This window comes from Martes martes, assembly GCF_963455335.1.
Source record: "Martes martes genome assembly, chromosome: 4".
In the NCBI taxonomy this organism is placed as follows: Eukaryota; Metazoa; Chordata; class Mammalia; order Carnivora; family Mustelidae; genus Martes; species Martes martes.
The window spans coordinates 26385468-26403461 of record NC_137891.1 but is presented as its reverse complement, the minus strand read 5'-3'; the positions used below and the strand labels follow the sequence as shown (position 1 = coordinate 26403461).

Below are 17994 nucleotides of genomic sequence, written 5' to 3'. Positions count from 1 at the left end.
AATTACAGTTTCAGAAGTACCATCTATATTATTCTCTGCATCTTATTTAATTTTGCCATTCCTTTGTATTTCTGTGTGTATGTGTATTTAGGAAATGTACACATTTCTTACATATACAACAAAGTCAAGACCCAGGTAAAAAGTTACTCTCCAGCTTTCAGGAGAACATATGATATACTAAACATTTTTATCTGCTGTCAAGAGTAATTACTCTCTTCTATATTCATAAGTGCCTGCCTAAAATAACAATCTGATCTTGTGTATTTGTTATGTACCATGAGCCTTGACACAACACAAGAAGGATTTGAAAAACATTAATAATATAGTTATAATATACTCTAGCTATATATACAACTGTGTGCATTAGTCCAATTTTTAAAAGCTTTTATTTAAATTCCAGTTAGTTAGCATACAGTATAATATTAATTTCAGATGTACAGTTTATAGTGATTCGACACTTCCGTACAATACCCTGTGCTCATCACAAGTGTTTTCCTTAATCCCCATCACCTGTTCAACCCATCCCCCCACCAACCTCCCCTCTGGTAACCATGAGTTTGTTCTCAATAGTTGAGACTTTTTCTGGCTGTCCCCCTTTCTTTTTTCCCCATCATCATTTCTTTTGTTTCTTAAATTCCAAATATAAGTAATATCATATCATATTTTTAAAGGTTTTATTTATTTATTTGACAGACAGAGATCAGAAGTAGACAGAGAGGCAGGCAGAGAGAGAGAGGGGGAAGCAGGCTCCCTGCTGAGCAGAGCTCCCGATGTGGGGCTGGATCCCAGGACCCTGAGATCATGACCCGAGCAGAAGGCAGAGGCTTTAACCCACTGAGCCACCCAGGTGCCCCTCACATCATATTTTTAAGATAAATTTCTGGAAATGGAATGCCTGGATAATTTTTAACTTCAAAAATATGTTTAATATTTCCCAGATCTGCAACATCAGGCACCATCATTTTTTTAAGAAGATTTTATTTAAAATCTCTCTCTCTGACTTATTTGTCAGAGAGAGAGAGAACACAAGCAGGGCAAGTGGCAGGCAGGGGGAGAGGGAGAAGCAGGCTTCCACTGAGCAAGGAGCCCAATGCAAGACTTGATCTCAAGACTGTGGGATCATGACCTGAGCCGAAGGCAGACATTTAACTGACTGAGCCATCCAGGCATCCCCATCATTTTAAAAATCCTTGTCATTTGTCCAAATGCTATATTCTTTAAATTTGTATTTTTCTATTTATTTAAATTATTTTAGCACATTTATTTGATATTTTTATTTTCACATGTGTTTTATTCATCACATCCATATGATCTATGAAAGCTTTTATATTTTACTGTAAGTTACTAACATAATATAATATTACCAAACATTTGGAATAAAGAGAATAAAAATACTACAAATTCCACCACTCTGTTCCAGTATCATTTTTATGTATTGCCTTGATTTTACTAGAGTGCATAATTCTGAATCTTAATTTTTAACTGTTTTACATGATATACATTTTCTCATGGCCTTTATTCTAATACTTATTGATGAAACATGTATCATGTGAATATATAACTGCCTATGTAATATGTTTTCCTATTGCTCTCAAATTCTTTCCAGTTGTTTTTAGTCCTAATCAATAAGAAACATAAAATTGCATCATTGCAATTGTGTTTCTTTATACTTTTATTTTCTTTAGGAAAAAATCCTCAAAAATTGATAAATCAAAGCTCTCTATATTCTATGAGTAAGTGTGAATTTTTGTCAAATTACCCTAAAATATAATAATAAAAAAACCTCCAGAAATGTTTTAAAGTTCTAGTTTTGCTCCACATATACCAGAATTTCAGGTGAAAATGATGCCTTGATGTTCAATTATAATTTTCTGACTACTAGTTACGAAGAATTTTTTTCTATAGGTTGGAATTGTTATTTTGGCTCTTCTGTATTATCTGTTCATTTCCTCTGTCCATTCATCTACTAGAATCTCTTTTCTAAATGATTTGTATGAGTTCCATCCATAAGAAAAATGATAATTCTGTTATATTTGCTATAACTTCTGGTTCTTTTTTATCCATAATGTATATACAAACAAGACAAAGTCAATACCACACATTTAATCTAAAAAATATTTTGCACTTCAGCTGAACAAAGGGATGCCTTATATATCACCTATGCCATGTATAATATAATTATAGAGATTTTTTCCTTTGGAAAATAAGTTTGAGAAATAGTCTTACTTTTTTTTTTTTTTTCGCTCAGCAACATTGTTTCTGAACTAGTTTCCCTATAATAGCAACTAAGCTGCAAGTGTCTCTTAATTAAGATCAAATTTGGTGAAGTTAAAAAAGATAACTGTCTCTCCTAGAATATGGGCACTAATTTGAAACATCATAAAAAGATTCTGAAATATAATCAATCAAGAATCTGTCAAGAAGTTTCTATTGCTAATTATTTCCTATTTATAAAACCAACATATTTGGTATAACATCAAGTAAATTTCATAAATACCTTTGCAAGTTTAGTATTTGCACTAAAGTCATCTCAAAAAGAACAATTTAAATTTAAGGATAATTTTTCAGCAACACTTCATTTTCTGGTCAATCTGGTAAAGATTTAATTATGTTACCTCCGAGCTAGTCAGAATGATTAACAATTTTACTCAAACACTAAAAATTTTAAGGATTTTAGCTACTAGTAACTGTCTTCTATAATTAAAAATCTCATATATATTTAGGCATCTTTCTATATTTTTCCTGAAAACTGAAACGATCTTGAGGTAATGCTAAGAACAATTATTTTTCCCCATATAATGTCTATTATGTACAGCCCTATGATAAAGGTGGACTAATAAACCTTTTAACAAATATTTTTAACTTTTCTAATTGAGATGTTTGTTATGATATGAAGTGTTTGTGCATATATAGCTCATGAGAGATAATTTTTATAATTATTACCTATCATAGTTTTTTATAGGATGATGCCTTTATTCTAAGGTTGGGTACAGGATGAATGGGGCAGGAGTTATTTCAACTGTAGTAACCAACTGAAATTGCATACACATTAAATTGCAACATTTTCCATATATTTAGTTTCTGCTTAGATTACCTTTGCATTCTGGTTGCCTTCCAGTCCAACTGCCATTGGCTAAACATGTTCTTTCTTCTGAGCCATGAAGGATATAACCAATATCACAAGCAAAACGTACAGAACTTTTGGTTCTGAAATCACTTTCCTGTCTAGAACCATGTCCAGGAGTACCTGGATCCCCACATGTACCAGTAGCATCACCTGAAATTCAGTACAGTTTAAGTTAATTTATTTCATTAAACATTTCCTATGTTCATGATTTAGTCCAACATTCTTGTAGGCTTTTGTTTTTGTGCATGCTGTGTTTTAATATAACAAACTGACTGGGTAAAATCATAATTCACATTTCCCATCTGACTCTAGTCATTAAAAAAAGCCTAAATGAAAAAGAAAATTGTTGCAGAGTATGGTGTTATTTTCTGTATTGATATTTGAACCTATTAAACAGGCGAAGGACATTTCATTAGTATTTCTGAAATCTGGTTAATAAACAAGTTAAAGGAAAATTTATAACTGATAGTACTAGGAACTCAAATGACAACGGGTTTATAAAACTAAAATTAAAAACTGGACTTGGTAATTTGCACATTTTTTTCTTTGAATTTCCTAATTGCCGAAAATCCTTTTTTGTTAAATCATAACTCTAGTGTGTTGGAAAATGTAGATGTTACAATATAGTGTTTCCAGTAACCTAAAACTTCACCGCCTGATTTTGTGTACCAATGTCCAATGACCAAAGATAAATGAATTGTATCTTTTCCAATATGAAAATATATAAATAAGTTATAAACAAAGATGGAAAAGCCTGGCTTAAGTTCCTAATAAGGATTTATTCCTTGTTCATGACTAGGTGTTCATCTTTTGATTTTAGTGTTAAGGATTTATTCAGTCCCTTTATCGTGTCTTAAATAATTCTCATCATAGTTGCCCCAGTAATATTACATGTTGAGAGGAGAGAAAAAGGGAGAGACAAAGTTGAAGACATATACATTGAAAATGCTGTCTGTACAGATGCCTTGTTTGATATGCCCAGTGTATTTGAAATCCTTCTTTGTACCTCCTCATTTTCATGTGATGTAATATTACTCATACAAAACTTTAAGATCACAAAACTTTAAGATCACTATTTCACTTTTAAATATCTATGTGCATTTTTTTTTGCAATTCAGTAGCAGTTTCCTAATAAGTTGGGATGTATGCATCTAAGTTTATGTTTTTATGTATAATTGGTTATCTGGGTTAACTATGAGTTACTCAAAGATAAGAGTTTTAATTCTCATTAATATCAGTTTTATAGTAACATTAGAAGTAACAGTTTTTTTTTTTCAAATCTCTAAGTTAGATTTGAAGTCCCAAGCAGTCAGTTCACAGGGATTAACCACTAGTTACAAGGAGATTTTGAAATAAGTAACCATTTCAAAACTTTTACTCCTAAAGGGAAAACAATGTACAATAACTTCTAGTAAGTCATCAACATGATTTCCACAGAGATAAAATAATATAAAAATAATGGACAATATATAAATAAAAACAGGTAGAAAAATAAGCACCAACTTCTAGTTGATGGGTAAAAACAAATATAATAAGTAGTATCAAATAGGGAAACTACACCAATCTAAAATTTATTTGATATTTTTTAAGAAAAGCAGTAGCTTAAACAGCTGACAAGAAGAGTTGTCAAATACTCCACAAATTATTAATTTTAAATAAGCTCAATATTCATTTATTATATGGTAATTCTATTGGGGTTATAGAAACTCAGGAGTGATAGATAAATATCTTTCATAAAACTTGACTTAGTTTAATTTATAAAAACATTTAGGGCTTTATTTTATTTATTTTTTTTTATTTTATTTTATTTTTTTTTTAAAGATTTTATTTATTTATTTGACAGACAGAGATCACAAGTAGGCAGAGAAGCAGGCAGAGAGAGAGGGGGAAGCAGGCTCCCCGCTGAGCAGAGAGCCCGATGTGGGGCTCGATCCCAGGACCCTGAGATCATGATCTGAGCCGAAGGCAGAGGCTTAACCCACTGAGCCACCCAGGCGCCCCTAGGGCTTTATTTTAAAAGTATGCTATTCATTAACTGATTGTATAGAAAGTTTAATAGAACTGAACTCTAACTGAAAATCTTGAATTAAGGTTTTATATCTACTAAAATAGAACAGTTCATTTTAATGGGCAAAAGCACAATATACACAGTAGCATCCTAAAAGCAGTTAATTATTTGCATTAGCTACAACATAGCTCAAAACATATACCTGTAATTTATCATCTATAAGATGAGTATTAATTTGTGCTCTGAATTTATATTGCCTTAAGAAGTGTTCCAACAAATGTATAAACTATGTTATAGCTTCTCTCATGAGATTTTTTAAAAAATGTATTACTTTATCTCTTTTTATTATTTTGTGTATATATTCCTAGTAATAATAATACTAATAGTGTACCTTCCAACACACATTGTCCAATTTTCTAAGAGGTACCTGAACAATGAGGTTGTGATCCACTCCAATGGCCATTTAATTGGCAAGTCCTTGATGACTGGCCTAGAAGGGTGCGCTTTCCTGTGCAGGAATAGTGAACAGTGGACCCAAAGGTATACTTCTCACCAGACAGGACTGCATTAGGAGGAACGCCAGGGTGTCCACAGTCAATCACTACAATACATAATTATTGAATATAAAATTTTTTTATATCTCCTATCGAACAACCTGCACCATGTTTTATAAAATAAATAAGAAGTAAACCATCTGCTCAAATATACCTAGCCTCCAGAAGTCAAAAATCCATGTGAAAGCTGGCTTTTATTAAAAAATAGAATGGAAGTTACAGTTACATGAACAATCCTGTTAACCCTCTCACCAGTGTTTAGCGGGAACACTGAAAGCAAGCATAAATGAGTGAGTATAAGTCTGTTACATGTGGGGGTGGTGAGTGTGGGTTTATATGCATATGTGCGTGGGTTTAAAATATGCATGTGCCTGGACAAGGATATGCAAGTTAGAGAGAGGAGTAATGTGGACAATCTAAATAAGGACCTACAATGCTTATAGGATTCAAAATGAGCCCATACCGAAATTAAAAGGGAAGAATTTTGAAGGTAAAGGAAAGGGAATGAAGATGGATATGTGACACACAACCTAATAATGCGGTCTAGAATAATTCCTTTCCCAGCCAGTAAAGAATAAATCATGCTGTACAAAGAAAATACTCAGTGGCTTGTTACCTAAAACATTACAAAGTATAGCAGAATCAGATATCAATGCATTGTCAAATTTTCTTTATAACCTAGAGGTAGCTTGGTAACTGTGTACTGTCTTTTAGTTATAACTTGGAAAAATATTGAGTGCAATATGACTCCAGAGTTTTAAATGGCACATAAAGGGATATAAACTTAATAAAACCCTTGAGTACTTTGCACACTACTAGAGATGCTATGGGACATAAAGGCAAAAAGTATGAGAGCTAAGAAAATCTGAAGAAGTTCATGTTTACATGTCTTAAGAAAGATTTTTAACTTGAATGTTATAGCCACAGGAAGCCAAGTAAGTGAAATAGTCAACTATGAGACCAGACTGTCTACAAAAAGAAGTGAAATACATTTTAAACAAAATGATCTTTAAGCAAAAGATCAACAGTTGAATTATTTGCTACAGAAGCTGAAATTTAATGAACCCTGCATGAAGTTTTGTTTCTTCATTAGTGCATGAATGATGTCACAATATTTTTAAAAATATGTAAACATAAAGTATCTTTAACTAAAACATCGTCATGAAATGATTTTATAATTTAGAAACTTAGTACAACCCAAAATTACTTGCACAATGATTTCTTGACACACTACTCCTTCAGTCTATGAAGTTATTCTTTCTTGTCATGATTCATCACCTTTTTGAGACACAGCTATAGTTGAGACTAAATAACTAACTGAATATTTCAAATTCATGTTCAGTTCTCTATGTTCTCACATAATTATTTCCTTACTATACATGTTAATTTTATGCATATCTGCTATAATTTATCTTATTTATATTCTACAATTCCAACACAGCATATGACAAAATGCACTCAAATGTTTGCTGACTTGAAAGATGATGTGTATCAACATTTACTGCATTTATATGTCTATGTGTCTGTAATATGATAAATGTTTAAATCAGTAAGATTTAAGTCACACATTTGTCTAAATCCTTAAATATTCTAAAGCCATGGTAGATGTTTACATTAAGACTAACATTGCCTTAAATGAAATTTAAAATATTAGTACAAAAGAAAATCAAAATGTAACTGCCTCTTCTGGGATGGTAATATCATAGAATATAACAGATGCTGCTTTTCATAGTCTATCTGCTTTATCAAAGCTCAAAAGCAAAGAATCGCATTAATATTAATAAAAAAATAGCATTCAGGCATTGAATTGGCAGAATATAGGGGACTATAGTTTCAAAAAATGAAACAATAAAATCAAAAATTAAAGTAATAATTATAAATAAGATCCTTCTAATACATAGCTCTAGATAGTTTATAAGATAATAAACATCCGTGTGGCTTCCATGGCATTTTGTCAAGGAAGAATTCACATTATCTACTTACTGATACATTCTGGTAAAGGTTTATCCCACTGTCCATTTGGCTGACATATTAAAACCGAAGATCCAAATAAGAAATATCCTGGATTACAGTCATAGAATACCACAGTGCCATAGGTGAAATTTCCATGTTCTATTTTACTTTCTCTTTTGGAATTGGCTGGAATTCCAGGGTCAGAGCAGTTCACCACTAAACAAATGACAAATATTGAAAGTTATGTTTGGAGTAATATATATAGACCTACACAGATTTCCATTAGAAATGGAGTTTCAAAGGTAAATTTAATCAAATAAACCAAAGATTCCAGGAATAAAATTAATGCATGGGCTACATAGATAATGAAGTGAAATCCATGTGGTTGAAAACAGAAAAAAAGGAAAACATTTCTGCAAAAATTTTTGAACAATAGTAACTCCATAAGTATTCTACTGAGAACAGATATAAAGAATGATACCTTAAGCTATAAACCATAAAAAATGTAGAAAAATTGGGGTGCCTGGGTGGCTCAGTGTATTAAAGCCTCTGCCTTCTTGGGACGCCTGGGTGGCTCAGTGGGTTGGACGACTGCCTTCGGCTCAGGTCATGATCCTGGAGTTCCAGGATTGAGTCCCGCATGGGGCTCCCGGCTCCATGGGAACTCTGCTTCTCCCTCTGACCTTCTCCTCGCTCATGCTCTCTTTCACTGTCTCTCTCTCAAATAAATAAATAAATAAATAAATAAATAAAAAAAAAGCCTCTGCCTTCGGCTCAGGTCATGATCCCAGGATCCTGGGATCAAGCCCCACATCAGGCTCTCTGCTCAGTGGGGAGCCTGCTTCCTCCTCTCTCTCTGCCTGCCTCTCTGCCTACTTGTGATCTCTGTCAAATAAATAAATAAAATCTTTAAAAAAAATGTAGAAAAATGTAATTTGGTTGTATTTTAACATACAATGTAAAATACATCATACCTCTTTGCAAATGGAAAAACAGCAAAAATCTCTTTAATTTGTTTCTATAGAAAAAACAATAAAGAAACCCCCAATTTGGCATCACAGTAAATGAGGACTCGGTCTCTCTAAAAATATGAAAAAATAAATGTTAAAGGCAAGTTCCATTAATTATAAAGTAAACCAGGGTGCCTGGGTGGCTCAGTGGTTTAAGCCTCTGCTTAAAGGGTCTCAGGGTCCTGAGATCAAGCCCCATATCCGGCTCTCTGCTCAGCAGGGAGCCTGTTTCCCTCTCCCCCTCTCTGCCTGCCTCTCTGCCTGCTTGTGATCTCTGTCTGTCAAATAAATAAATAAAATCTTTCAAAAAATTATAAAGCAAGCCACAAGTAAAATGATCTTAATGACTTTTTATATGCAGCAATAAAATAGGTACAAGATAATAAAGCTAAGCAGTTAAAATAAAACTTGGTAACTCCTTATTAGACACATTTCCAGAGGCAAGGGAAAGAAGCAAAAATAATGTATTGGGACTTCATCAAGATGAAAAACTTCTGCACAGTGAAGGAAACAATCAACAAAACTAAAAGGTAGTCTACTATTTGGGAGAAAATATTTGCAAATGACATCTGATAAAGGGTTAGTATTCAAAATCTATAAAGAACTTATCAAACTCAACATCCAAAAAATAAATAATCCAGTTAAGCTATGGGCAAAAGATATGAATGGACACTTCTCCAAAAAAGACATGCAGAAGGCTTACAGACACGTGACCAGATGCTCAACATTACTCATCGTCAGGAAAATAAGAATAAAAACCATAAAGAGATAGAGATATCATTTCACACCTATCAGAATGGTTTAAATTAACATAAGAAACAACAGGTGTAGGTGAGGACGCAGAGAAAGGAGAACCCTCTTGTACTGTTTGTTGGTGGGGATGCAAAGTGATGTAGCCGCTCTGGAGAACAGTATGGAAGTTCCTCAGAAAGTTGAAAATAGAACTACCCTACGATCCAGCAGTTGCACTACTAGGTATTTATTCAAAGGATACAAAAATATAGATTTGAAGGGGTACATGCACTCCGATGTTTATAGCAGCATTAAAAACAACAGCCAACCTATGGAGAGAGCCCAAATGTCCAACAACTGATGAATGGATAAAGAAGACAGAGTGTGTGTGTTTGTGTGTGTGTGTGTGTGCATGCATATGGGATGGACTATTACCCAGTCACCAAAAAATGAAATCTTGTCATTTGCAACAACAAGGATAGAGCTAGAGTGTGTTACACTATGTGAAGTTAAGTCAGAGAAAGACAAATACCATATTATCTCACTCATGTGTGAAATTTAAGAAACAAAACACATGAATATCTGGGTAGGGGAAAGAAAAGGAGAGAGGGAAACAAACCATAACAGACCCTTAAGAATAGAGAACAGACTGAGGGTTGACAGAGAGAGGTCAGTGGGGGAAGGGCTAGATGGGTGATGGGTATTAAAGGGGGTACTTGTGATGAGCACTCGGTGTTGTATGTAAGTGATGAATCACTGAATTCTACTCCAGAGACCAATATTGACCTGGATGTTGACTAACTAAAAATTTTTTAAAGTCTCCCCCCACCCGAAATATAAAACCTGTTAATTTTAACTTTAAAGAACATAAGATAAAAATTAAGGAAAAAGGAAAGCCTAGCTAATAATGAGAGGACATCAATATTAAATCCTTTTATTTATTAGCTAAAAACGTTCTATTATTCTGCCCAAATTATTTCAAATATTGTCATCTATGTTTACAAAGACCCATTATTACCATGCCCTTAACAGGAATATAATTAGACGTTTACCTTTGCACACTGGTGGAGGATGGCTCCACTGTCTGTTGGCCTGGCACTGTGCCTTTGTTGGCCCTTGCATAACGTACCCAATATTGCAAGAGAATGTCACCACATCATTAAAGTTGAATCCATTGCCACTTGTTCTTCCATAAATTGGACTACCAGGGTGACCACAGCTAACCGCTATTAACAATGGGTGGGGAAGAGGAGAAGCACAAAGCAGAATATTTGGTTATCCGCTATCACATGAGAGCTATGTTTAATCATTTCAAACAACATTGAAAGAAGACCACTTCTATGTGAAAATATATTTAAAGTAATTTTACTCTTGTAAGGGAGCAATTTAGAATGCCAAAATAGTCTAATAGAATAGAAATATTATATTAGTAAAGAGACAGATATTTATAATTGAGATCATTTCATGCAAGTGGTGCAGAGATGTTTAAAGTTTCATGGGACATTTTTATTCCCTCTCTCCCTCTCTCCATTTATTTTGTTTTGGTTTTGTTTCTTTTTTTTTTTCAGACAAATATTGAAATTCGAAGAAATCTGGGAATGACAAGTTCATGTCACTAGTTAGAAGCAGAAAGGAATGAAAATGAACCTACTTCCCTTTTCTAGTCAAGTTTAAGAATTGAAGGTCCGTAAAGGCAGTGTGTTGTATTTAATTTTGAAATAGTTTAATGTTATTTATACAATTAATTTTTATGAAGAGTACACTGTCAAGCAAAGTGTACTTGAAAAGTTAATGTGGCTATATATTATAAACAATAAAAATAATGCATGATGTAGTAGCATCCTCCTTACTATTCTGAGATACCATTATTAAAACTCTGTAAACCTGTCAATCTTACTGGTTTATTTTCTTCATAATTGAAACTCAGTAATTTAGCACAATTTTGTTTAGAAATAATGTATCAGTTAGATAAATTATTTAAATGTTTTTAGGGTTATAGTTCTATTCTAGATTGTATTTAGTGCGAGGCTTTTCCCAAACACTCTGTATTTCTGTGAACTGTTTCACTGCATCATCTCACTCTATTAATCAGAGCAACTCCAGTAATAGTGCTTCATAATTGGGCACAGTGAAAATCCACAGTCATTTTTAGTACTTTTGAAATGACCCAAGAGCAATTATTTTTTCAGCTGTATTGTTAATGTCAACCTACTCACTTGGAAATTTAACTGCATCTTATTCTTGTTAAAATTATCAATAAAGAAACCAGTTTTACCCCAAGGACCAATTTTCTTTTATAGTCTCAATTATTCAACAAGAAAAACAGTGGTATTAGTTGGCTATGCCTGAATATAAATGAAAGGGAAAAAAAATCTAGGACAGACCCAAGCATCATGTGCTGCCTTTAAATCATCAGTCTGCGTGCATGCGCACGTGCACATGAGTACATGGGTGTGTGCACACACACACCCCCCTTGAAAAAGCAATATTAATTATTAACTGTACGGTCTATTATTCTATTAAATTTCAACACCTGGAAATATTTCCCGTGAAACTAGAATTTCAATAAATATGTGCTGTTTGAATAAAAATGTGACAATGGAATCTATAAATATGGATGTAATTAGTCACAGACTAAATGAAGTATTTCCTGCAAATCCATGCTAAAAGTCCCATGCATTATTTATCTGAAGCCTCCAGAATCTCTATAGTGTGATCATATGATGCTATAATTACAGCATATTTACAGTGTTTATTCTCATTTTCTAACACCAATTTTAATATAAATGTCAGTAATTGTGGATGGAAATGATCGGGAGAAAGATAAAATAAGGAATACATTAATAATTGCCTTCCTGGTCCAAAATAAGATAGATTGTGATATGAAACACTGTGTGTTGGTGGAGATTCAGTGGATTGAGCAAAATAAAAGACTTTGTAAAAATATAAGTAAATTAAATAAATAAAATAAGTAAAATTTTGGATATCAATATTCAACTCTATTCTTATTTTTGTGCTACTATAGTCAAATTAGATGCACAATGGGCAAATCTATGCTGTACACAGAAACCACAAAGCACAGCAGCAGTATTTAAAAAATAATAACAAAAAACTTTTATTTTACATTCCACTTATTCTTCATGTGAGAGTTAACAAGTAAATTCACTTAAAAGGTCAGATAGATATTTGTTGAACCAGTGAGAGATATTATTGAAACAATTTCCAATTGTTATACATTTTTGTATGTATTTTAAAATAGTGAAAAGAGGGATGCCTGCATGGCTCAGATGGTTAAGCCTCTGCCTTAGGCTTGGGCCGGGTCACAACCTCAGGGTCCTGGGATCGAGTCCCACATCAGGCTGCTGGCTCAGGGAGGAAGCCTGCTTCTCCCTCTTCCTGCTGCTCCCCCTGCTTCTGCTCTCTCTCTGCGCCCCCCCCCCGACAAATAAAATAAATAAAATCTTAAAAACTTAAAAAAATAGTGAAGAGTGCTGTAAAACAAAATTTTAAATAAATCTTAAATATTTCATATAAACTTTTATGAAAAAATATAATTATATCAGATGGGTAATCTTCATGCATTTAAAAATAATATGGATTTTGAAGCTAAAAGAAAAGATAATTATAGAGGTGCCTGGGTGGCTCGGTGGGTTAAAGTCTCTGCCTTTGGCTTGGGTCATGGTTTCAGGGTCCTGGGACTGAGCCCCACATCAGGCTCTCTGCTCAGCAGGAAGCCTGCTTCCGCCTCTCTGCCTACTTGTGATCTCTCTTTCTCTGTCAAATAAATAAATAAAAAATCCTAAAAAAAAGGAAAGATAATTATACATACCTTTAACCATTCACTTTATATATAAGGGAATTAAAGACTAGAGAGATTAAATGACCTGCATTAGCTCATATAATCAGTAACGGAACTGAAATGAGAACAATAGTTCTTCATATCATGTCTTAAAAGTTTTTTCCCCACTAATTACACTCCATCAGGATCTGATTTTGATGTGACAGCTATAGCATTTTAATTATTGGGAAAAAATTATCCAAAGTATTTTCACTATAAAAAGTTTCATAATATCACATCATGACAATATTGACGCTGCTGCACAGTGGTCTCAGAAAATCAAATCCTTGTTAGTTAAAATTTGTCAAAAATATCCCTTCTATATAAGAATATGCATTTATAAATATTATATGTTCATATTAAATACTAGTATAGTTGAACTTAATTTCTTGTCCTTATGCTAAAACATAAATAGTAACAGACATCCTAAAACTTTCTTGGCTTTATGGATGATTTTATATATGTGTATCTTACCTAGAAAAATATATTGGTAATTATATGAGACCAGAGGCTTCTAATTACTTCTGTCATGCTTACTTACGCACACAGGATGGGAGCTGACCAGACCAATTGTGATCCTGTTGACATATTCTCACTGAAGAACCAATCAATCGAAAACCAGGATTACATTGATAAACAACTGTGTCTCTGTATCCATAATTTTCTCCAATGACTTGACCATTCACAATGAGCTCTGGAATTCCACAGTGACCCGCTGAAATGGGTCAGAAAGTAATATTTTAAATATTGTGATTTAAATTTTATTTTATATTTATAAATATATATATAACATTACTAAACTTTTAAAGTTTATTTACAAGCATGCTACAAATAATGCAAACATGATAAAATGACATAAAGATAACTACAAGATACTCAGCAAAATGTCAAATATTTGGGAATTAAAAGAAAATGTTACTTCTATTAACACTTGGGTCTAAAAGTAGTTAGAAAACATTTCAATCTGTGTAGAAATAAAAAATATATCAAAATTTAAGGAATGCAGGTAAATCAGTTATTAGTGAAAAGATTTACAGTGTTAAACACTTTCATTGGAAAGGAACAAAGATATACAATCAATGAGTTAAGATTCCATCTAAAGAGGAAGAAAAAGAAGAGCAAAATAAAGAAGAGAAAATAAAGCTGAAGTAGATGAAAGGCTATATTGCAGATAGTTACAGAAATCAAAGAAATAGAAAATAGAAAACAATAGAGGACGTTACGTAAGCTAAAAATGTCTTTCTTTAAAAATAGCAACAAAATTGCTAACCTCCTAGCTAATTCTATCTAGCATACACAAAAAAGAGAGAACAAAATTACCAGTAACAGAAACGAATGAAGTGATACCACTACAAGCATACAGGAATGAAAAGTATAAGGTAATATGAAGGAGAGCTTTATGCCAATGCATTTAACAGTTCAGAAGAAAAGAGCAAATACTTTGAAAATTGTATACAAAAACTAATGCAAGATAAAATAGAAAATATGAATAGTCCTTCATCTGTTAAAATACTTGATTTTTTTTTAATTTTATTCATTCATTTTAGAGATGGAGAGGAAGAACCTGTGTGTGGGCTCATGGGGCAGGGGAGGGGCAGAGGCGGCAGGAGAGGGACAAGCAGACTCCACGCTGAGGTAGAGCCCAACCTATTACATGTTCTAGAGATCATGACCTAAACTAAAATCAAGAATCCCACATTCAACCTATTGAGCCACTCAGATGTCCCCCCTCCCCCTCCCTTTTTTTTTAATTAGGCTCCACACGCAGCATGGAGCCCAACATGGGGCTTGAACTCATGACCCTGAGATCAAGATCTGAGCTGAGATCAAGAGTCAGATGCTTAACCAACCGAACCACCCAGGCACCCCCAAAAGTACTTGAATCCTTAAACAAAATCCTTCCCATAACGACGACTCAGGCTTAAGTGTTTTTACTGTTTTAACCAAACATTTAAGTTGAAAAAAAAATATACACACTCACAGAAAATAGAAAAGAAAGGATTATTTCTTAGTTTTATGAGGTAATCATAGCCCCAGTAGTAAAACTGGAAGACACATGAAAAACCAATATCCTTCATGAAAATAGATATAGAACTCCTTAAAGTTTTAGAAAACCAATCTAGAAACATACATAAAATTATCTGCTGTAATTTGAGAGAGTAAAAGGGATAGTGGCATAGTAACAGAGTAAAAGGGAAAAATATTATTTTTTAAAAATATTTTATTGATTTATTTGACAGAGAGAGAGTGAGAGAAGGAACACAAGGAGGGGGAGTGGGAGAGGGAGAAGCAGGCCTTCCCACTGAGCAGGGAGCCTGATGCGGGGCTCAATCCCAGGACCCCTGGATCATGACCTGAGCTGAAGGCAGATGCTTAATCATTGAGCCACCCAGGTGCCCCAAAATATGATTATTTCAATAGATGAAGAGAAAGCATTTGACAAAATTCAGTACCAATTCATGATGAAAACTAACAACACATTTAGAATATAAGGGAAATTTTCAAACTGATAAAGATATCTGCAATATTATGATTTGATAGTAGGAAGTATGTATTTGGTCTTGGTCCCTGTTTCTGACACAGAGCTCCTAAAACTCTTGGAATTTACTAAATGATAAAAGAAAAAAAAATGTGTCTTGTTATATTAATGAGGTGGCTTTTAGATCTCATCTAAGTATGGAGGCTGGATGCCAGTGGAGCTAATCACATGGCTAGAAGATTGGAACATTCAGTCCCACCCTCTGGCCTCTGGAGAGGAGAGAAGAACTAGAAGTTGAATTAATAGCCAATGATCAATGATTTAATCAATCGTGCCCAGGCAATGAAACCTCCTTAAAAAAAACCAAAAGCACAGTGTTCAGAGAGCCTCTGGGTTGGTAAATACAGGAAGATTCAGGAGAGTGGGGGCCTCAGAAAGCATGGAAGCTCTGTACCATTCTCATATACTTTGCCCTATGCATCCCTTTCCATTTGACAATTCCTGAGTTACATCCTTTTGTAATAAACCCTTATCTACTAAGTAAAATGTTTCTCTGAGTTCTGTGAGCCACCTTAGCAAATTAATCAAATCCAAGGAGGGGGGTTATAGGAATCTGTGATTTAGAGACAGCCAGAAGCACAGGTAATAGCATCTGTAGGGGGAATGGAAACCAGTCTTAACAGACTCAACATTTAGGAATGCTTGGGTAAAGTATCTGCCTTTGGCTCCAGTCAATCCTGGCCTCCCCACTGAGTGGGAAGTTTGCTTCTCTCTCTCTCTTTACCCCTCCTCCAGCTTGTGTTCTGTCTCTCTCTCAAATAAATACAACTGTTTTTTTTAAAGACCATTTATTTACTTGAGAGAAAGAGAGAAAGAGAGCACAGAGGAAGAGAGCATAGAGGAAGAGGGAGCACAGATTCCCTGATGAGCAGAGAGCCCAACATGGGGCTTGATCCCAGGACCCTATGACCAGGACCCAAGCCAAAGGCAAACAGGTAACCCTCAAATAAATAAAATCTTAGGAAAAAAAAAAAAAAGACTGAAATTTTAACCTAAGGAATCTGATGCTATCTCTAGTTAGACAGTGACAGAATTTAATGTAATCATAGGGCACCCAGTTGGTGTCCAGAGCTTTGCTTATTGTTGAAAATAGAGTCTCCAAATGCCAAAAGACATCTGAGAAAAACCTCCAGCTGACATATTTACCAATGAAATACTGAATTCTTTCTTCCTCATATTGGGAATAAGACAAGGATGACCAGTTCTATTTAATGTTGTTTGGTTGGCCCTATGCAATCCAAACATTAATACAAAGGAAGAAAGAAAGCATAAATTTATGAAACAGAAAAGTAAAATTATTCTAAGGTCAGATGATATATATACTGAAAATCCTATTTTAAGAAAATCCTAAAACTAATAATTTAGCAAGTTTTCAGGACATTAGATAAATATTTCAAATAATTATATTTTTATATATTAGCAGCAAACAATGTGAAAATGTAAATTAAATGGAAAATGTAACTAAAAATAAACAATTTCACTTATAATATTAGAAACATAATAAACATCCTCAGGAATAATTTTAGCAATAGACATAAATGATCTCTATGCTAAAAATACAAAATATTGCTATTGCAAAAAAATTGAGGACCTAAATAAATGAATAAATGTACTAAATTGTCATGCTTATTAGTTGGAAGACTTAACATTGTCCGATTCCAATTCTCCTCAAATGATGTATGGATTCAATGTGATCCTGATCATAATTCTACTAGATACTTTTAAAAATAAAAATGTATAAGCTAAGTCTAAAACATATTAAATTAGAAAAGACATACAGTATCCAATGTTATCTTGAAAATTAAGAAAAATTTGAAAGACATACATACAAAATTTCAAGACTTGTTGAATAAAACCTATTCAACAAATAGTGCCAGATACCCTGCTAGAAAAAAAACTAAACCTCAGTTTTACTTCGTTCATTATACATACAAGAACAAATTAAAGATAAATCAGAGATATAAAAATAACACCCAAAACTATGAAACTTCTGGAAGAAAATATGAAAGAAAATCTTTGTGAATTCTGACTGAGTAAAAATTTCATAAACAAGATACAGAAAGCAATAACCAGAAAAGACAGACTTTAAAAAATCTAAAATTTCTGCCTATTAAAAGAAGAAATAAGTAAGCAAGTTACAGGCTGTAAGAAAATATCTGTAAATGCATAATAATGAAGGCCTTATCACCAGATTTATACAAAGAATCCTATAATTCACAATAAAAGCCAATTC

At 33.4% G+C, this 17994-nt stretch overlaps 1 protein-coding gene across 3 annotated transcripts in view; it reads right to left on the bottom strand.

Annotated features, from left to right (window-relative positions):
• The window catches only part of CSMD3 (CUB and Sushi multiple domains 3), a gene marked incomplete at both ends in the record, with an annotated part of 1233164 nt that overhangs the window by 48540 nt on the left and 1166630 nt on the right, over positions 1 to 17994 (bottom strand). For all 3 annotated transcript variants that reach the window (XM_080802411.1, XM_080802412.1, XM_080802413.1), the window contains 5 exons: positions 3095 to 3277; positions 5563 to 5736; positions 7673 to 7858; positions 10437 to 10610; positions 13764 to 13937. In XM_080802411.1, the coding sequence (XP_080658537.1) occupies positions 3095 to 3277; positions 5563 to 5736; positions 7673 to 7858; positions 10437 to 10610; positions 13764 to 13937 (891 nt within the window). The remainder of the gene's footprint in view (positions 1 to 3094; positions 3278 to 5562; positions 5737 to 7672; positions 7859 to 10436; positions 10611 to 13763; positions 13938 to 17994) is intronic.